General features: G+C 36.5%; 2 protein-coding genes across 6 annotated transcripts; one reads left to right on the top strand and one right to left on the bottom strand.

Annotated features, from left to right (window-relative positions):
- The first annotated feature begins 548 nt into the window (after nt 1-548).
- CEBPZOS (CEBPZ opposite strand) lies at nt 549-21519 on the top strand. Of its 5 annotated transcripts, none has more exons than XR_013484654.1 (7): nt 549-742; nt 7270-7385; nt 8248-8292; nt 9457-9541; nt 12857-12960; nt 15931-16062; nt 21313-21519. XR_013484654.1 is itself a non-coding variant. In XM_020992706.2 (5 exons), the coding sequence occupies exons 1-4, from the start codon at nt 582-584 to the stop codon at nt 9537-9539; spliced, it is 405 nt and encodes a 134-aa protein (XP_020848365.1). In that variant the 5' UTR covers nt 549-581; the 3' UTR covers nt 9540-9541; nt 12857-13063. The 5 variants fall into 5 exon arrangements, 2 of the variants coding, with proteins under 2 accessions (XP_020848365.1, XP_078005895.1); XR_013484653.1 differs by having other exon boundaries at nt 15931-16066; XR_013484652.1 differs by having other exon boundaries at nt 15931-21519.
- On the bottom strand, nt 18428-20859 carry CMC2 (C-X9-C motif containing 2). The gene is made up of 3 exons (XM_020992665.2): nt 20775-20859; nt 19892-19963; nt 18428-19071 (listed from the first exon to the last, which is right to left on the bottom strand). Exons 1-3 carry the CDS (start codon nt 20853-20855, stop codon nt 18985-18987), a joined length of 240 nt encoding a protein of 79 aa, XP_020848324.1. The 5' UTR covers nt 20856-20859; the 3' UTR covers nt 18428-18984.
- Nucleotides 21520-22442: the final 923 nt, after the last annotated feature.

The raw sequence follows: 22442 nt of genomic DNA, 5'->3' as shown, positions 1-22442 counted from the left end.
GTGCCTTTTCTTTGTCAATTGTTTCCTATTCATCCTGTATGTAGTTTGATTTGTACATATTTGTTTGGATGTTGTCCCTCCCTTTAGATTGTAAACTCCTCGAAGGCAGAGATTGTCTTTTGCCTCTTTTTATATCTCCGGAGCTTAGCACACAGCGCCTGGCACATAGTAAGCACTTAGTAAATGTTTATTGATTGATTGAAATCCGGCTTCTGACAGTAGTTGTGTGTCCTGGACAAATCTTCCTCCTGGAACCTCCATTTAACCAGGGGCATAATAAGAGGACCTACCTTCCAGGGTTGTTGGGACTATCAAATGCGATAGATCGAGTATGTAAAGCGCTTTGGGAAAATGCACAGAATGCGTTGTACAAACTTTAAAATGCTATAATAAGTTGAGGAATTAGCGTATATAACACAGCCTTTCATGGGTTTACTGAGGCACTCTGGAGGAAGGGTAGGGAGAGAAGCCCCTCCCAGGACGGTCAGAACCGTGCAGAGGGAGCCCGTTCTCCTCACTGAGCCTAGACAGCGCTCAGAGCGCGTCGCCAAGGGGGCGGGGTCGTAGCTCTAGCCTTAGAGATGGTTAGCGTAAAAACACATTGGGGGCGGGGCTCCAAGCAGGGCAGCCACTTGGAAGTCTCCGGGGCGGGGACAAGGTTTCCTGTGGGAAGTGGAGTTCCGGGGGCGGGGCCTGTCGCCTCTACTGGATGTGCGCGGGGGTGGCGCCGAAGGTGGTGCAGGTATGTATTTGGCGCTTTGGGCTCCAGTTAATGCACGCCAGTTGGGTCCCTTTGCTGGGCATTATGACGGCAGTGCGGTTTCTGGCTTATTTAGTCCGATACTGCCTTCCTTTGAGCTTAGCGGTCACCCCGTGGAGTCCGGCCCTGGCGAATGAAAGTGTCTGCGGGGGAAGGAGGGCAAACGTTGAGTTCGCTTCCGGGTCGCCCTGGTGTTCTGACCTTCCGGCTTTCCCTCTCCACCGAAGCTGACTCCGCTCCCCACACGCCTGGGTAAACTAGGCTTTCCATTATCCTCACCCGCTTGGAGCTGGTGGGAGTGTGTCTTATCCAAACTGCCCCACATTAGCGCCTGGTTCTGTCTTGTATTTGCTCAACAATTTCCCAGCTGTTGTGAACAAAGTACTTAGGTTTTGTTTTGTTTTTTAAAGAACTGAATACGTATTAAAAGCTTTACAAACTTGAAAAATTGTATGTAATCTGTTATAGTGATGGAGATGGTGGTGGTGATGATGATGTAGCACCTAATCTCTGTAGAAGTAAGACAGCTAGGTGGAACCTGAGTTCAAATGCGGCCACAGACCTAACTAGCTGTGTGACCGTGATTAAGTCGTTTAACCTCTGTTACTCTGTTTCCTCAGCTGTAACAGGGTTGTTGTTGAATTTCAAAAGATAATATTTGTAAAAAGTACTTAGCACAGTGCCAAGCACTTTATAGGCATTATATAAATGCTGATTCCCTACATTCCCCCTCATTCTTCATCAGCTGCAAACATTTATTAACTGCCTGTTGGATACATGGTTATGTGCCCTGAGCAAATGGAAAAATACAATAAGGTCCACAGCAGTTGAGCTTAGAATTTAAGATTTGTCACAAAAAAACATTTGATGGAGAAGAAAGAAATCAACTATTCATCGTGACCAAGGGCATATCATTTAACCTTTCTAGACCTCACAGCCCTCACCTGTAAAATGAGGGAGTAGGCCTCTACCTGGATGACCTATAAAATTCTTTCTCTAGCACTAAATCTGTGATCCTATACACTCCATTTACATCCTGCTCCAGTGCCTCATTTTGGTGTGAAAGTGACCCTGGATGCTTTCTTCAAGGCTGTGCCAGCTAAGCATAAGCTCTGGTAACTCTAAACAAGACACTTACAGAAGCAGCCTAAATAAGTTTGGAGAGCTTTGTCTTCCAAAGACTGATCACTAGATGATTGTTGTTTGTTGCCAAAACTAGCTTCTGAAACCATCTGCTGCTAAGCTATAGAGCTTAGCATAGTGCTTTGCACATAGGTAAGTGCTTAATAAAAGCTGGTTGGTTGGTTGACTAGCTAGAGGAATGTAATCTGTCTCTGTGGAGAGAAAAATATTGGTGACACTAATAAAAATTGTAATACATATGTATATAGAGAGAGGGCTATAGATTTATATGTGTGTGGAGAGAGAGAGAGAGACTGACTCATTCTGTAGTATTTAGGTAACTTTTAGAAGTATTTGGAATTCTTTCCCCCTTTTCATTCCCATGCCTCTACTCTCCAGTTTATAAAAACACTTTCTTTAGATTCCTGACATTTGGGTTTAACTTCCCTATTCACTACATCTCTTTAAGTTTCCATCGTTAAAATGTTCCAAGAGGTCTTTCTGTAATTGTAGGTCTTAGTGGATATATATATATATATATAAGATTATGAAGTTAGCTAGTAGTGGATAAAAACCACCTCTGACCCCACTCACTTTTCCTCCCTGTGCTTCAGTTTCATTCCCCTTAAATGGATAATAAGGCTTAAATTGTTAGCTCTTCAGAGTGATCAGATTTGCAAAATGAGAAAAGGGAATCCAAAATAACTTTTGGAACACCTGAGAAAGATACCAAACAAGAAGATAATCTTTCAAAAACAAGGTGTCAGATTCCCGGTGCCTTGGAGGCAGCTTGTGAAAGATTTTCAAAATTGAGTAATGATGACAGTAAACTTGTTGCTACTACCTAGAGAATTAAGAAAATCACCGTCTCTTCCCTAGAAAAACTTAAACTATGTGAAGGGCAGCACAGAATATAAAACATTCAAAATCTAATTCTAAGAAAATTTCCAATTGTGTAGGTTTCCATAGCTTCTAGAAAAAATAAGGTGATTGAGACAATGGTGAATCTGGATCATTTCTTTGGTTTATAGCTCTTATATTTAATTTCTTTTTTTCTATTCTAGCCTAGCTCATTTCTGTTTGTTCAGTCCTTAGTTGGAGAAAGCTCAACCACAAGATGACACACCAGTCAACCAACCAACAATTATTTAAGTGCTTACTTAATAAATACTGTGGTAGGCACTGGGACTACAACTACGAAGAATGAAACAGTCCCTGCTCACAAATAGCTTACAATCTAATTGGGGAAAGTTAAGTGTATGTGTATAAACGCATACACACATTATATATGTATATTATATGTGTAACATATACATGTTTTATCATATGTATATAATATATACACAAGTATATGTGTATATACTTGCATGTATATGAAATACATGTATAGTGTGAATATAATAGCATAAATATGAATACATATATAGTATGAATATGGAATGAATAACTAAAAATATATATGTAGTAGTGACTGTAAGGGAGTTTTGGAGAGAAGGCCTAACAGCTGTGGAGCTCAGAAAGGCTTCATGCAGACATTTCTTAAGGTGCAGTTTAGAAGAAGGGAGGGACTCTCTGAGGCCAAGGTAAGGAGTGAATGAATTCCAGGTGTGTGGCACTGTCAGTGCAAAGTTGATGGGGTGTTCCGTGAGGAACGGAGAGCTGGGGAGTTTGCTTGGATCACAGAGTAAAGGAGTCAGTAATGCCTAGTGAGGCTAGAAAGATGAGGTTGGGGCTAGGTGGGAAAAGCTTTAAGAGCTAAACAGAGTAACTTACATTTGATCCTACAGGCACTAGAAAGCCACTGGAGTAGGTTGAATAGGAAAATCACTTTGGCATAATAACTCTTTTTATTTATGACTATCATTAGAGTGCCTCCATTTATTTGTGACTTAATCAAAACCTTCCATTCCTCAATAACACATTTCCATTCCACTCATTCATTCAGAAACATTGTCTTCCATGTAGAATGTGCTGTACTAAATGGGGGGTGGAGGTGGAATATGATGTATACATAATATACAAATAAGTACAATACGAGGTAGGTAGTAATGGAAGCAAACGAGAGATCCAAAGTGCTCTAGGAATATTTGAGAAGTGAGAAGACACTTAGCTATAGAGACTACAGAAGGCTTCTGGGAACAGATAGCACCTGAGGTGATCCTGAAAGGACATCAAGTCTGGGAAAGGCCTGATAGGAAAGAAGTACATTCCAGGCATGAGGGTTGAGCTGCACAATGCAAAGAAGTGGGGGCCAACATGTTAAGTTTGGAGAAACAGTACTCAAAACTGGAACTTCAAGCACATGATGGGAAGCAATGTGAAATTAGGCTAGAAACCAGAAGGTGGAGATTGTTAAATTTCAGTCTCAAGAGTTTGCATTTTATACTAAAGGCAATAGGTAGATTCTGGAGATTTTTGAGCAGGGGAATAATGTGGATAGATCTGTGCCTAAGGAAAATTATTTTGGCAAGTATGTGGAAGATACTTAGGAGGTTTTCCCTTGAGCTATGATGGAACTCAGATTGTAAAGGGTTAAGAAAGTGGAGGTGGTACAGATAATTTCACATCCACCCACCCCAGACCCCAGTTGAATAAAAAAAGAAGAAACTCATAAATATGCATAGTCAAGCAAGGCAAAATCCAAAAACATTTATTTCAGCCTGCATTTTGAGTCTGTCACTTCTCAGGCAGAAGGTAGGCAGCATGGTTCTTCATTGTCCTCTGAAATTAGGATTCATCATTGCAATGATCAGAATTCTCAAGTCTTCCAAAGTTTTTTTTTTCCTTTATGACATTGCTGTTATTATATAAGTTGTTCTCCTGGTTCTATTCACTTCTCTCTGCATCAGTTCACACAGATCATCCCTGTTTTCTCTGAAACCATGTCATCATTCATATACCAAAATTTGTTTAACCATTCCCCAATAGATGGGCACCCTCCTTGCTACTAGTTTTGCTATTACAAAAAGAGCTCCTCTAAATATTTTTGTGCAGAGAGTCCTTTTCCTCTTGCTTTGTTCTTCAAGGCTTTTTTTTTTTTAGGATAGGTAAGACTTGGGTTTGTAGGTACCTGGGAAGAAGCCAACAGATTGGGAGAGATTGAAGATGAAGGTGAGGGGAAATGTTCAGATTTAGCCCAATGTCACCTCTTATAGATCTTTCACGATCCTCCCACTTACTAGTATCTCCTCCCCTCCCCCCTTGAAAATTATGCTGTACATATTTGTATTTACTTAGGTGTTTCTGTATTATTTTCCCTGACCTTCCCCCCAGAACTTTAGCTTGATGTAATGTAGTTTCTTTTTTAGCTTTGCATCCTCAGTACTAGCACAGTCGAATTTCATATGCTTAATGATAAATACTTGTTGAATGAATAATTAGAAGACCCCACGGATTGAGGGAGTTAGCCTTGGCAAGGAGAAAGGCCACATTATCCTGTAAGATTGGAGCAAAGGAAGAGCAAATGGATAGAAATGTAGAGAGGTTTTGGATGTAGAGGAATGGATAAAAGAGCACACAATGGATGGCCTAGATCTCTTAAATTAAGTAGGAGGTAAAGTCATCTGCCAAAAGTGGAGGTAGAAGTAGAGTTGGAGGCTTGAGAAAAAAAGAGAGTGGTTGGTAACAATGCTGTGGGAAATGTGATGAGGGACCACTGAAGTGTATAGATAACATCATATCTGAGAGTAGTAGTAGTTGCCCAACTTGCCAATTTGAGAAGTTGGGGGCTGTTGCTATTTTTTTCTTCTCCTCCTCCTCCTTTTCAGAAAGCTGGGACAATTTACTTTTTGTCCTATGCAGTTTTCATTTATGATTTCATGAAATATAGTTCTGAAAAAACAGGTTTTTAAAAAGCCCCACTGTGTTTTAAATTGAGCTACCTTTAAACCCAGATCAATCTGGCTTTCATTGAATGGCCAATACTAGCCCCCAACCCAAACCTCTGTGGCTCTTTGTTTAGTTTGTGATGACTTAGAATGAGTATAAATAGCAGTTGTTTTCTGTTCTGTCCAGAAACTCTGAAGGTCTTCCCCTCTCAGAGTGATATCTTTGTGATGCTAAATTGGGCCATCTTTCGTCTCATTTCTTACCTAGCCCTTAAGTAATGGAAAAGTGGTCAAAAGATATGAACAGTTTTCAAGAAACAAATTGCAAACTATTAACAGCCATAAGAAAGAATGCTTCACACCACTAAAAATGCAAATCAGAATAACTCTGAGGCTTCACTTCATACCCACTGGATTGGCAGAAATGACAAAAGATAAGAATAATCAAATGTAGAAGAGTGATGGAAAAAAGAGCACACTAATGCATTCTTATAGGAGTTGTGAATGGTTCCAACCATTCTGGAAAGCAATTTTGAATTATGCAAAAAAATTGATTAGCACAGTGCTTGGCACATAGTAGGTGTTTAATAAATGCATATTGAATTGAATGTCCATATTCTTTGACCCAGAGATTCCATTGCTAAGCATAAACCCCATTCAGTAAATCAACAGTCTTGTTATTAAATGCCTACTATGTACCAGACCTTGTACTGTGATAGGTCAAAGACAAAAGGAAACAAACAAATTAAAAGAAACATTTAAATATGAAAAATCAACAGGTATATGGATGCACCAGAGTATTTATAGTAACACTTTTTGTAGTAACAAAGAATTATAAATAGAGTAAATGTCCATCAATTGAGGAATGTTTAACAAGTTTTGCACATGAATATAATGGAATGTTATTTTGCTGTAAGAAAAAAATGAATATAATGAATACAGAGAAATTTAAGAAGAGTTATACAAACTGATGGAAAATTAAGTAAGCCAACAGAGGAAATCAACATACACAATAAAAACAATATAAATGAAAAGAACAAAAACAAATCAGTTGAAACTAAATCCTGGGAAATTGTTATTATCAAGTTTGGTCCCCAAGATACGAGAAGGCAGTTTGTCTCCTTTGCAGAGGTGGAACAGTATGGCTTTGAAAATACTGCATGTATTTTAAGTCTTTTTTGATGTGCTTTGTAAGACTTTTTTCATATGCTTTGGATATGTTGGTTAGATTTGCTGAACTGTTTTTTTTCCCCCCACCTCTTTTTTATTCCTTGCCTAAGGAAGGGATTACCTCCTGTAAATGGAAGGGAGGGGAGATACACTGGAAAATGAAGATGAAGAAAAAACAAAAGATATCAAAAATTTACTGGAAAAAAAAGAATTTATAGTGGAGTTTTAAAGTTTTAGATTCCCATTTGGGAGGAAATCACTTTACTGATTCATGGTAAAACTTAATATTTCTCAAATTTAAGAGAAAGCAGCCACAATTTAGAAATTACTTATATACACACTTACTTGAAGGTTCAATGTGTTAATGTAAGTTTTACTTTTGAAATTTAGGATGACTCTCCCAAATGAATCACTGGCAAAAAAGATATTTAAAGGAATTTTAGCACTTGAACTTCTTGGAATCACTGGAGCATATTTGCTATTTAATAAAATGAACACAAATCAAGGTAATAATTTTCTTTTACACTCTTGAGGGGTGCTTTTTAGTACTTTGAAACCCTAAATCATATCTATAGTAGATAATTTTTAGACATTTTAAGGGGAGAGAGAATAATTTTGCTGGGAATTTTTCCTCCAACATTGGTTGTCTTTTATGCCCCCAATTAATATGTTAAATACAGATTTACAGCATGAAGGAAAAGATTGCTTTGTTTCTAGACAGAACTTTAAGGTATACATGGCAGTTGCCCAGGAGTACAGATTGGTTGGGTAGTTTCTGAGAACATTTTTGGGAACTGGTAGAGCCTTCTCCAGCTTTACCATGGAACTCTACTGGCCAATACGGCTAGAAAGCAGGAGGTAGCATCGTGGTGCTGCCAAGTACTTACTATAGATAGAATTCATTTTTGTGTCTTTGTGCATCTTAAACTCTAATTACTTGGGTCATAATTATACTAAAAAGGTATTGTGAACAGCACCTAAATGTGAATTGTAGTTTAAACTTTTCGTACAGCGTATAAGTTCAGGTCATATGACACAGAATGGATGCCAGACACGAAATCACTCCATGGATCATATAAAATAAATTCCTGTAAGCTGAGAGAAGGAAAATCAGTTTATCCTTAAATTCCATTTACACATTGTTTTCATCATAAATACCAACCATTATTAAAGTTTTAGGATTACATAGGGATTTTATGAAGACACAGCAGGTGCATCTTGGAACCTATCCAAGAGTTACTGAGTTCCAGAAAGACTTTAAGAAGCCTCCTGCCCAGAAGGCTCCCACAGTGCACTCCCACAACGGCATTGTCTTACCAGTTTGTTAAAGGTGATGAAATTCTAATTAAGCTTTCTTTTTTTCATCAGATTTCAGACATACAATGAGTAAGAGATTTCCCTTAATCTTGGAAGGTATGTTTTTCCTCATAAGTCATATGAGGATGGGTAAGTCGGCAATAAAGAACTGATGCAGGTAATCTGTAATGATTGGTAGATTGAGAGGGAGTTTGGTGCAGGGAAAAGAGCCTAGGCCTTGCCATCAGAAGAAACCTTGAACCCCTGGCACTTTCTAGCTGTGTGTCCATGTACATTTCACTTAACCTTTCTGAATCTCCATTTTCTTATCTGCAAAATGGAGATAATTAACAGTGCTATATAATACCTTTCTAGGTGGTTTTTGTGGAATATATATATATATATAAATATCTAAATATATATGTATATACATATATACACATACACACATACATGTGTGTGTCTTTGTAAACTTCACAGTACTATTGCAATTAGCAGCTTTTATTGTAGACTAAATAATAATTTCCTTGAGATAGCTAACTGGTGTATCTATATAAAATCAGCCCATAGTTTAGGTGACCTACTTTAATTATTATGAGTGGAATAGCAACCATTCCTTCAAAGTTAAGAAACTGAGTAGAATCCCATTGACATATAGAAAACTCTAATTTGGTTGCTCCTGATAGGGCGAAGGGAACTGAATTTTTCCAACAGTACCCAAAAGGGTATTTGTAGGTTGGTAAATTGAGCTATTTACCCATAGTGCTGTGCCATCATTTTACTTTATATTATAATTTGTATAACATCTTTTCCCCTAAGTAATGGGATGTGGCATAGTAGGAAGAGTTACTGAACCTGGAATCAGGAGACCTGAATTCAAGTTCTGCCTCTTACAATGCAGCAATGTGTCGATGAGCAAGTGACCTCATCTTTCAAAGCTTGTTTCCTTCTCTGTAAAAGGAGGGCAATGCTTGACTACCTACCTTATAGAGTTGTTGGAGTAAAGTGCTTTGTAAATCTTAAAGCACTATACAAATGTAATCATCACAATTGTAATTTTATTCCTTGTGATTAAAGTTTTAAAATTATGAAATGTCCAGGTTCTAGACAAAGTAAATTAAACACCTCCCATCAATTTCATCTCCTTTTAGTATGTGGTCTTCTGAGTAATTTAAGTAAATGGTCTGTTCACATTTTCTCCTTATAATAAAGTATGATAATGTTCACTGTAATTCCTTTTTTACATGAATTTACCATTGAAATAGATATTCTTATTTTTAGTTTATTACAAATCCAATGAATGGGCTGGACTCTATGGAATAAGGGAACATGATCAAGAAAAATGGTTAAACCGCAAAAATTAGAAGTAAGTTGAATTTTAAAGAAATGAATTATTGGTTATTTTTTTTAGTCCAATTTTTTTTTGCTTTTTCCCTCTGTTATGTTTTTCAGCCTCTTCAGTTTGACTTTTTCTTCTCTCTGAGTCATGAAACTGATCACCTCATTCAGCCTCCTACGAATTGTTTTTATACTTTTGAAGAAAAAGCCAGCTTAATCGCATCAAATAAAGTCTTTGACTAAAAAACATATATACGTATATGTATATGTGTATATATATTTTTTAAATTCAAGAAGGCCAGATTCTAGTAAGGCAATTAAGGTACTTTAATATTCTGAAACCAGCCGTATGTGGCAGAAAGGAAAAATTTTCAGTGGAAGCTGTCCTGTCCTAACACGTGCTTACTAGCATAAGGATAACATTGAGTAACTTAAAAATATCAGAAATTGTGACCACAATTAGTTTGTATATACATCAGTGTTACAGCATAGCATGTGGTTAATAAAATAAAATCAGGAAAGTTGAAGTATTTTGTTTAATTTAGACAGAAGTAATCACTAAACAGGAGAGCCCAGTATTTTTCTATTATTGCTAACTAAATAACTGGATAATTTTTTAATCAGTCACTTAGATGGCTTAAAACCAGTGTTCTGTAAGTCACTAGGTATTTATTGAAAGTCTGCTGTTTTGCAGCACTATGGGGAAAGCTGGTAGATATTTTTATGGTTTTAGGATTGAAAAGTTACTTTAATGTAATTACAAATTATTACAACTTTGTAAACATGTTGGTTCACTGCAAGAGTACTCCAGAAATTTTTAAAAATATTCAGTGGGAATTCCTTTCAAAGAGATATTAAGAGAATAAAGAAGTTTTAGACTTCATACAGGATGAAGAAAAGGTCTTCTGAATTTGCCAAGGAAGCCATGATTGCAATTTCAGCATAGAAAGAACAGAACTCAGACTTGGGGGGAAGAGGAAAGGGGTTCAAGAATGAGAGTGGCGCAGTGGGTAGAGCACCGGCCCTGCAGTCAGGAGGACCTGAGTTCAAATCAGACCAAACACTTGACACCTACTAACTGTGTGACCCTGGGCAAGTCACTTAATCCCAATTGCCTTTAAAAAAAAAAAGAATGAGAGAGGAGTTGATTTACAATAAATATATGTAATACGTGAAATGTTCTCAACATGAATGAAAATGAGAGACCTAGAGATATTTAAATATAAATATGAATCAAGGGAAGGAATAGAGGAAAACAAATGTCCTTTACTTGGCATTTCAGAAATATAAAGGGCATTTTAAAATGAGATGAGTGGGCAGAAAGAGGCCCATGAAAAATGAGATTGTCCATTACTTCAGAACAAAAATACAATTAACCTTTCCACAGTTATAAGCAGAGTTGTAACTAACACAGGCAAAGTATGATGTGGGGAGGAGGAAGGAGGGTTCACTTTCTTCCCATGGTGACCACTATTCCTTCACTGGATTTCACAGCCCTGTGGTGGCATAGGGTGCAATTGCTCTGGGCAGGTATCCCCAAGGCCCAGGCTCTGTGATGGCCTCCAAAGCTAGGACTCTTGGAGACTGCCCTCCTAGCAGTACCCATGCTGTTCTTTGAGGTCAAAGGAATGCCATGCCTGACATCCCTCTCCTCAGCTGAATTTGCCCCAGGCCTGATTTTGATAGTTGTAGCTCTGGTTATAAATGACAAAGAACAAGGACATGCAGTTATTATTTTCTTACCTTGAAATGAAACAGCATAAGGTCAGTACCTTTTTTTTCGATTGCCTTTCTTAGTACTGACCTTGGAGCTGACTTTCATTTTCTAGTTATAGTAGCTATAGAAATTTTATAAAGTAAATGCATAATTAATACATTTTACCACCAGAAAATGAAATGATCACCTTCATCTACACCATAGGGATATTATGAATATGTGAATGTGCTTTAAATTTTTTTAACAGCATAAACGAATTTAAACCTAATGTACCATATTAAAACATTTAACAATAGTTCTGGGTAGAATTTGGGAGAAGTTAGTTGGCTAAAATAAAAGAGCCTAAACCTCAATTCTACTTTATTTTCTGACTTAATGGAAGAGAGTAGAGCATCATCTGAATTGACAGAAGGGCTAATGAGTACATGTGACATATTAGAAGGAATAGGAGCTTTTTACATGGTTTACAAGCTCATAGCATCCTAGCAGGATACCATATAAAAAATCCACAAAAGATGAACCGAGTTGGGGCTAAAGATTGGAAAGTCTAGTGATACTAGAGTTTAGAATAGGCTGACTAAAAAGCATATGGAGAGGCTAATTGGATAAAAGCCCTATAAACTTTGGTAACATTAAAGCTTATAGGCCCTTATGTCCCAAGTCAGTCTTTGTTATCCATTGACACCACCTTCTCTGCAATACTTTTACTTTCTTCAAGCACATCCATGGATAGACCACTATCTTATCAGCTTCATTAAACATGATTCTCAAAGAGATAGCATCATCTAAAAATCATTGAAGTCATCTTCCTTTTCACTACCTTCTATATCCAACCCTCATCCCTTTGAGGATTCTTAATCCTTTTTATTTCCTTTTTTACCTTGATGAAAACAAAGCAAAAATACCCTAAACCTTTTTTTTTAACCAGTAGGAAAAACCAAAGCATCAGTGGCTAGAGAACTAAAGAAAAATACATTTTAGCAAAGTCAAGGTCATCCTGGTCAGTAGTGTTAAAATGTCTGTTAAGAAAAGAGAGACCAGGAGCAGCTAGGTGGTGCAGTGGATAGAGCACCGGCCCTGAAGTCAGGAGGACCTGAGTTCAAATGTGACCTCGGACCAAACACTTGACACTTACTAGCTGTGTGACCCTGGGCAAGTCACTTAACCCCAATTGCCTAAAAAAAAGACAGAACAAACAAAAGTAAGGTTATGGCAAAGAATAAAAAGATTTGAACATGTTTTATGATCATTTGTAGTGAAGGTTTTTAAAGTACTTGAAATTGGTGACAGAAGTCTGTAGTAAGTATAAAAGAAATGGGTTGTTGAGTTATGTGTACTTATACACATACAGTACTCAGTTTTATTGTCAACTAATACAAGTTTTACAGGGTATCAGGATATGTTAGTCCTTTGTTCTACTCCAGAGTTTATTGTTACAGACAACTAAAAAACAAAAATAAAAGCACATAGCCAAAATCAATTCAAATGCCTTAATTAGAAGTTCTTAACTTAGGGCCATGGATAGATTTCACTGGGGTTTGTGAACATGGATGGAGAAAAAAAGTAAATCTTTATTTTAATATATTTGATTTCCTTTAATCCTATGTATTTTATTTTATGCATTAGGAAGCATTATTCTGAGAAGGGGTCCTAAGCTTCACCAGACTGCCAAAGGGGTCCACGACACAAACAAGGTTAAGAGCCTCTGGCCTAAAGCATCAACTACATAAGTGAGCATTTTCTCCACCCTTTATAAATGTTCTTTAAAAATTTCCCATTGCTTTGGGTTACAAGGATAATGAATTAAAATGTCAAAGTTTATTGGCACCTGTATTCAAAGTGGACTATAAATGGCTATAAATACTTCAGTTTTAATCAAGAACTGAGAATTTTCATGAGATAATATTCAGTTTGGTGGCATCAAATTTGAATTTGTTTTTTCCTCCACCCTTTCCCATTATACCAAGACAAATCAAAAGCTTGTCATAGTTCTGGGTGGCTCTTTTTCTGGAACATAGGAGATTGTTTGATATTTAAGATCTTTCCCAAACTATTGATTTTTACTGATTTAGTGACTTTAGGGCCATATCATTTTTCACCTGGCTTCATTAGCTTGGAACTCCTCTCTACACCGTGGTCCCAGAAAATTCATTATTGAGATAACTTTATCATCCTGTAAGATCTCATCAGCCTTGGGACCCTACCTCATCCCTACCCTCTGCCCCTGGGATTGAAAGATAGGACTATGAACTCCAAACCTCCATTTAAGAGGAGAGCTCAGCTCAGACACCTTATTTCTCACTGAGCCGCACTAGCTTGGGACTTGTCTGACTGCCTTCACCCTGCCCCTGGGTTACATATTTTCTCCTCCTCCTTCCCACCCCTCAACTTTTCAGCTTCTTTTTGTATTTTGTCTTCCCCCATTAGATTGTAAGCTCCTGGAGGGAAAGGACTGTCTTTTTTTTCGTATTTGTATCCCCACACTTAGCACAGTGTCTCTGGCACAGAGTAGATGCTCAGTAAATGTTTAATTGATTCAAACATATGACATTAATTTAGAGAGGTTTCCTTTGCTTAGATGGAGAATATTCCAAAACTCATAAAATTTTCTTTTTGACTAATATACAATACAGTTCAACAAACATTGATTAAATACGTGCTATGTGAAAAATCCATGCTAGGTATGTAAAAATGCATGACACACTGAGAGGCCCAACTCTCAAAGAGGCTCCATGGTCATGCAGTGAAAAGAACACTGGGTCTAGAATTAGAGGATCTGCTCAGTTATTTACTGTGTGACCTCAGGAAAGTTACTTCCTCCCTCTGAGACATGGCCCAGGCAACAAAAAAGAAGAAATTTGAAGGAGAGATCACTTGAGAAATGGTGGAAAGTGAGGAGTGGGGGAGAAAGTTGAGCCTGGAAGGAGGAGGAGCTATTGATAGATGGATAAGGGGGGGAATCCATTCCAGGAATGGATAGGAGAGGTTAGGGTGAGACTGTGAACGAACAATAGTTCAGTTTGGTGGGAACAAAGATTAAGTGAAAAAAAAAAAAAACAAAAAGGCCATAAATTTAGGTTGGGACCAAATCATGCTTTATTTGATGGGTCATGGGGAGAAATGACATGATCATAATAGGACATCAGAAATATTAAGTGGTCAACATTGTAAAGGATGATTGGAGAGAATATAGCCCAAGAACCCAAAAGACCAGTTAAGAGATTATATTACTGTTTAGGCAAAAATCAATAAACGAGCATTTATTAAATTCTTACTCTGTGTTAGCCACTGTGTCAAGAAAAAGCAAAAATAGTCCCTGTATTCAAGAAGCTCACAACCTAATTGTAGACTGATTCAATAGGACAATTAATTTGCAGACTAACCCTGTATTAATACCGTGATTCTTTTTAACCAAACTCATCATTTCATTGGCAGAGGGAACTCACAGTAAGGAAATACCTTCTACTGATAGAAGTATTATCTGAAACTTACAGTTGCTTGGAAAACTGAGGGATTAAGTGACTTAGCTAGCTGTGTTCACACAGCCAGTATGAGTCAGGGGCAGAACTTGAATCCAGCACTTCATGACTCCAAGCCAGCTTCCTATCCACAATATTAGTCTGCCTCTCATTATCAGGATATTTACATTTAATTAGCCTCCCATTAAGTTTTTCAAAATTTAACAGCTTTTCTAAATCATTTAATTTCTTTTTGGATGATTAAAATATTTTTAAAACTATATTTTGATTTTTTTAAATATTTCCCACTCATATGTAGAAATAATTTTTAACATTCTTTTTTTATAATTTTGAGTTACAAATTCTCTCTCCCTTCTGCCCCTCCCCCACTCCTTGAAAAGGCAAGCAACATGGTATCGATTATATAAATCATTAAATTTCTAAACCAAAAATTTCAAAAGTGAAATAACACTGAGAAATATATCATTTATGAAGAAAAAACCAATTTCCACTGATATTTGGCTTCTATGAGGAATTCCTTAATATTTACTATAAAATGAAAAAAGTTTTATCTTCTAGTTCGTTAAAGGAAAATCATCTTTTTCCTACATTGATAACACTTTTAAAGAAGTTGTAATACATACCTATAATTCAGAACTCCCAAAGGCAACATTAAATACTTATCCAAATGACTATTACATAGAATCTGAAGGTGGTGGATAGATGGGAGACCAGGGAAGGTAGGGGTGACTTTCTGGAGCTAGAAGAGAGAGGGACAACCCTCAGAGCCAGTACAGCATAGACAGGCCATGGAACACCCTCTTTTTAGTGCCATATTTAAAGTTATGCATTACACAGCAATAAGTCTCAAGTGGTAATAAATATTAACATGATTCTCTTCCTTTGAGTTCAGTAGAATCGGAGGGCAAAGACTGTTTCATTTTTGTCTGTGTATCCTTAGCACCTAGCACAGTGCCTGGCACGTAACAGGCACTTAATAAAATGCTTATTGCATTTAATTAAGACAACCCATGAATCTGTTTTCAAAAGAAAGACTATAAATTTGAAGGCATTTTCGTTGCAAATAATTTTCTCTAACTTTGATCTCTCCCCACTCCAGCCCCCCATCTGAGGTAACAACTACTACAATAACAGTTACGGTGTCTGAGGTTTGGACTGTATGTACATCTATTATCACAGTTGAGCCTACCTTGTGAAATAAGTGATACCCTATTTTTGCAGATGAAGAGACTGAGGCTCAGAGTTAAGTGATTTGTCCAGGATAAAACCACTAATAAGTATCTGAGGTGAAATTTCATAAGCCCAACGCTCCCTGAAGATTCCAAGTCCATTCTTTGTCCTACCCACTATACCGTACGTAAGTTTGCCAGTTTTAATTAATTTTGCAATCAGAAGGATAGTGTGTGCTAGTGTTAAATATAAAATTTGAATTCACAGTAGTTCTACTTCATTGAGGAAATCACCAAAGACTAACCAGAAGAGAAACTAGATGTTACAAATGACTAAAAGAATACTTCACCTCTGAATTTAGGGCACAGTCAAATTTTTCCCTTAACAAAGGCCCAGACAAAAAGGCATTAAGGTTTTTATGTAAAGAAACAGGGGCAGCTAGGTGGCGCAGTGGATAGAGCTCCAGCCTTGGAGTCAGGAGGACCTGAGTTCAAATCTGGTCTCAGACACTTGATACCCTCTAGCTGTGTGACCCGGGGCAAGTCACTTAACCCCAACTGCCTTACCAAAAAGCAAAAAACCAAACAAACAAACAAAAACAGGACCAGTTTTACAAGAGTAATGTTAAAGAAAAAGAAAAAATACGTATCATAATCAAAACAGTCCATGAGATACACTAGAGAGCAGGCTGGGTAACTAAAAAATCAAGGAATTTGAAGTGACCAGAAACAGAATGAGAATATGAATTCATTTAAATTCAAACTTAAAAATAATTTTTAAAAATATCAACATAAAATGGCAACTTACTCTTCTTCTAGAGGGGCCAGGAATTATCTAGGATAGAATTAGAAAGCTTTGTCTAGACAGAAGCAAAGAAAGGTTGGGTAGCAGATCTGGGATTATATATCCATAATACTTCAATGATTAGAAAGTTCATGGTTAAACCATTCTTTCCTAATTATAGGGATAATGCCTGTGGCTCTTGGGTTTTAAATTAAAAAAAAAAAGGCCCCAACTGCCAAAAAAAAAGTCTATGCTACTGTTTGGTACTTTAGGTTTCAATTGTCCAAGTTTCATACTTGCCAGCAAGATTATGTACATCATTCATAAACTGTCTGCCTTTCCCCTTTGGCTGCATTACACCACCATCTGTGTTCTTTGAAATGGAAGAATAAGTCATTGTAACATAAATACTTAATCGTATGTTCATATTAACAAAGTATTAGTCATGAAAATCAAACCACTTATTTTTGAAGCCTTACCTTTTTCTTATGTTGCTTTGGATTCTACTATGAAAACTGATCCAAAAATCTCTGCAAAACTCTGTAACTAGTCCTCTGAATACTAAATATAATCCCCATGGAACATGGAAAAAAAACAGAGCACTCAAAAGTACTTAAGAATTGAATTCAAATGGCAAATTTCTGCCTATGCAAAATTCTAAAAGAAATCCCAAATCAGAGTGGGTTACATGAAAGCCAGGACTCTGGACTGAATGATACCAGCTTCCCTCTCAGAACTATGATTCTATATCTGCAAATGAGATGGAGAATATATTAGAAATAAAATCTACTAAATGATTATTTCATGAGACATTGTGACAGGTCTTGGTATCAGCAGACCCATAACTAGGGCTGAGAGATTATGTCTTTGACTTAAGTGTCAAATTAGAGGACTGACTGAATTTGGAGTCCAGTAACATAGAAACAACTGAGCTTAGCATCTAGTTTCCAAGAAAAATGAGTTAAAATAGACACTGTTATACTTTCTCCTTTCTGGACTCCCCAGTGAAGTTTGCCCTTCTCCCTTTCTAGTAATGGACTAACGTGCCTCATGACCTCCAAGACCAAGTAAAAATATGTATGAAAAAGTTGAGTGCGTATTTTATGCCTCTTGTTCCAGGCACAAAATTATTAGTTATAGCTCTGGCCACTGGTTACATTAGTCTTTATTTTACAAATTTAAAAAAAGTCTACTTATCAAATGAAAGGTTGGGTCTATCCGTGGCACTAAGTGGATCCTTTTTAATTTAGGCTGATTGCTTCAGTGCAGTGTGAATATAAAGTAATTCTTTCAAAAACCAGCTTTATTACTTTACAGATATTTTTTCATGTTTAACCACTCAAAAAAATAGCAAGAATTTTCAGTATTTGTACACTAGATCTTATCTGTGGTTTCAGCAGCATAAAGACATCCTATTGATAATGTGAACTGATCAATTGCAAGGCCAAGGCTAATTCTGGAATCATGTTCAAATCCAAGTATAGCAGTATATTACATAACATCCACATGTCTGTCTAGATCTACAAATTTATATACCATATATACCCTCCAATTTGTACATAGCTGTGTGTGTGTGCGCGCCATGTGTGTGTATATGAAATGAATGTATTGGCACTGGCAGTAATGAATACTTTTTGATAATTCACCCACTTCTTAAATTTCTTAAAATATTTTCATGTCTTAATTGTGTTCTCCCTAAAATTAGACAAAAGCTCAACTTCTCAAAAAACTATCTTGAAAACCAAAGAAAGGTATGACATCACAATTTGTATTACAAATTTTTAATCACTGAGAACAACCAATTTCCATGTATAGATGAGATCTGCAGTTACTTATCTCGAGCCAAAGATTCCCAGGCCTCTCCATGCTTTAACTTATTCCACTACCTTTTTTAAAAGTATTTTTTTCAGCCACAACAATTCATGAAGTGTGGAAGGTGGCTGAGGTCTTGCGAATGGAACGCTGACACTTTCAGATACTGAAGTGAAGTATTAATATTTTTACGATGCTGTGAAGGGAAGGCTGATAGTAACATCCTTCCTTCACCCCTCCCAATGCCTCCAGGTTAGTAGGTATACTTATAGGAGTCAGTAAACAAATAGTCATTATTAAAATGTTGATGTTTTGTTGATGGCAAGAAGGTTCCGTCCTGTAGTCTTGCAAGTAGAGTCTTATACTATCAGTTTCCAAATTCTATGCAGTTCATAAAAGGGTTCACTGTTTAAGAACTATTGAGTTCAAACATGGTGACATTCTTCCAGCTACTAGCTAAATATCCAGATGTTCATTCATCAGCCAAGATGTATCCAGTAAAAGCAGAACTCAGTTCTCTGACTCTTCTGAAATATTAGAAAATTTCTGTCGCTTAGCTTCTCCAAATTCCCTGCTTTTGGACCTCCTTTCTCCATACTGGAAGACAGACAAACAGTGGGGAGGATAGATTTGTATGTGGGGAAAAAAAGGCAGCGAATTATGTCACTAGATTTCACTAAAGCTCAGGTTGGGTTTAACACATTTAAGAAGGGAGAAATTTTTTAAAGAACTTATTTGTTCCATTATTTCCAATTTTTTACTTGCAAAGAATCTACAGGTTAAGAGACATTTTGGACATCATTTACTTTAATGTCCTACAAGAATCACAAATCCCTTTTATTACAGTATCCATGACAAAGATGATCATTTAGTCTGAGCTTGAATATTTGTAGTTGTTCATTGTTAGAAAGCTCCTCTCTACACTAAGCTTAAATCCATCTCCTTGTTATTTACTCCCATTGCTCTTACACACGTCTTTTGGGGATATACAGGAAAACATTCTGTATGATGGCTATCATCTGTTCCACTAATGTCTTATCTTCCCCAGTTCCTTTCATGGATCCTCCTATAACAGTCTCTAGCCCTTTTACCAACCTTTACATTCTGATTCCAAGTGATGGTGGTTAGTTACTTTTATCCCCATTTCAGATCAGCACTTTTATCTGGCTATTAATGCATTTTTTATTTTAAAGATTCTTAGGTCATTCTCTCCTTTACTATGGAATTAGAGAATGAGAGAGCCATCTGAAACATACATAGCCTTATGTGCAACTCAAAAGGTCATGTACCTTCTGCACCTGATCAGAAATGAGGGGCCCATGGTCATGCAGTCTTCCTGATTTTGATTTCCCCGGGGGAAAAGGGAAGTTCTTTGGTAGCTCCTTTTCTACCTTCCAGTCCACTAAGGTGGTCTTACCTCCTTTTTCAGGCATTTCCGCATCTCACGATCTATATCATTACAGCGACCAAAAAATTTCAGGATGCTGTGCTATAAGGCAAAAAACACAAGATATTTTATTCAATAAAATGGAAAAGTCTCTACTGTACATATATACATTTAGCTAATTCTTATAGCATTATTATATAATTTTCCATTCATGTGTCAACTTTATTTAAAAAAACCAAACCAAACCAATGTGTGAATTCATTAGTATAAAGAAATCCTGATGAGGAAACTTCGATCAAGGTTTTCCTAACTCTGCAGCAAGCTCTCTGACACCAAGACTGCCTCTGATTAATTTGATGATAGTTAATTAAAATGTCTAAATTCTTAAATAGATCTACCTGGGTCCATCTTACCAAAAAACAAAAGGTTTTTTTTGGGGGGGAAATGTATTAACTCCCACTTGTTAAGATTACTTTCATTAACTTATTAAAATCCTATCAAAGAGACAAGTTCTAGCTCAGGCTGGGCTTCATCCTCAACACATTCAGGGCCTCCTGCATACTCTAGGTCTAGCGTTTCTGGAAAATATGGTAACACAATCATTTGGGTCAAACTTGACCAAAGATATTTTTTAAAGTACTTCTTCAGGATAACTTTCAATGACTATCAAAATACTTTGTAATATAAAAACATAAAGAGAAAATACTAAAGTCTTTATTTTTGTTTGAATTGTGAATTCCAAACACAAATATGTTTTATAAATGATTTGGGATTGTCCATACTATATTATCTTCCCCATTAGTAGAGATAGCTATGACTATTGTAGTTGGTTAATAGGAACATCTAATATAATTCAGTAATAATACCCAAGACTAATTTCTTTTCAAAGAAATTACATTTGTTGAATTCTTACCTTTTTGTGGCATTCTTTTAATAGGTTAATTAAAATGTTACATTCCTCAGTATGCAGGTGTGGAGATAAGTCTGGATGCATCTCTGGTGGATAGTGGACCAACACAGAAATTTTCCACCTGTTATCAGAGCAAAACCTTGAATATGTATATATTGCAAAGGTTAATACACTTGCTTTGTGGCACTGCTTCCAGTTAGCAGCATATGTTAACTCTATCAGAACAGAAACAGAAATACTTAAATTCCTTAAGTATCAAGTAACCACCTGAATCAGAAAATTCATTCTTAACATCTTTTATTCATTTAGCTTAGTTCTGAGTGCCTTAGAACAGGCTCTGTTCTTACAATGATTCCTTCTGCCTATCAAATGTGCTTTCACAGAATTTAAGGACAAGGTTTTAAGGCAAAATACTTAAACAATACTGATAACTTTCAGAACTACAAGAAGATAAGAATTTCTTTCAAGAAACTTGATTTACTTAATAAGCTATTTCAGTATTTAGTATTTAAAGAAATTCACATCTTCCTCCTTATCCTAGGAAGCTGTGGTAAATCTTTGTAATAAACAATCAGGCTCTTCCCTCCTCTCCTACACCTGTATCCCAATGATTGTCTGGAAGTTTTGAGGATGCCATCTGATTGATAAGAAACATCACTGTATCAACAGATATCAAATTATTATTAAGGTGATGCTACTGTTGATTTAGAAATGACAATGAAAATTATTTAATAAAGAATTATGATTTTATTTTTTTACTGCTGAATTGTGACATAAAAAACCTTTATGGGAATGTGATTATTTTAAATATGCTTTAGCCATTTAATCAAATCAGTTATTTTCTTTATAAAAATTATAAAATAGAAGCAATCAATGTACATATATGTGTAAAATATTTAGAGAGAAACAATATACACGTAAAAATGTGAGCCAGGGAAATGGTGCTAAATAAAGATATACAAATAAGAAACAAAAATGAAGACACTACAAGTCTCAAAAAAAAAACAATGATCAGTATAAATACTGGGGCAAAGATAAGAAATAAACAGTATTTGTGTGTTAATGCTCAGGTGACAAGTTTGGGATACAAGAAGTTAGGAAACAGAATTCTAAAAGTCTAGGCAGCTAGATGATGCCTTTCTGAATTTGAGGACCATTTACTAGCAATGTGACCTTAGGCAAATCACTTAACCGCTCTCAGCAACAGGTTCCCCATTTGCAAAATAAGAATACTAATAGCACTTATCTCACAGAGTTATTTGTGTATGTGTGGGGGGGGGAAGTCCAAATGAAATAATATGTAAAGCACTTTATATACCTTAAAGTGCTACATAAATGCTATCTATTATTATTATTGTTAATATAAAAGACTTGTCTTTGGGATAGTGATTTCCTTTTATAACCATAGGGTCTTTAAATGAAGCAGGGGGCAAACTATGGCCTGCCATCTGTTTTTGTACAACTCAAAAGCTAAGATTTTTGCATTTTAAAATAAAGATTTATTGCATTTAAAATTGTTAAAAACCATTCTTAGTTCACCATGGTAGGCTTTATTTGACCCTTAGGCAGTTGTGAAAATATGGTCACAGACTGTACCTGACTTATAAACCACACATATAGCTGTTCCTCCCCTACACAGTCATCTATGAGAACACCCATGCTACTTCCACA

The sequence above is a fragment of the Phascolarctos cinereus genome, unplaced genomic scaffold (genome assembly GCF_003287225.1).
Source record: "Phascolarctos cinereus isolate Bilbo 61053 unplaced genomic scaffold, phaCin_HiC Scaffold_2;HRSCAF=192, whole genome shotgun sequence".
NCBI lineage: Eukaryota > Metazoa > Chordata > Mammalia > Diprotodontia > Phascolarctidae > Phascolarctos > Phascolarctos cinereus.
This window is presented reverse-complemented; position numbering and strand designations above follow the sequence as displayed.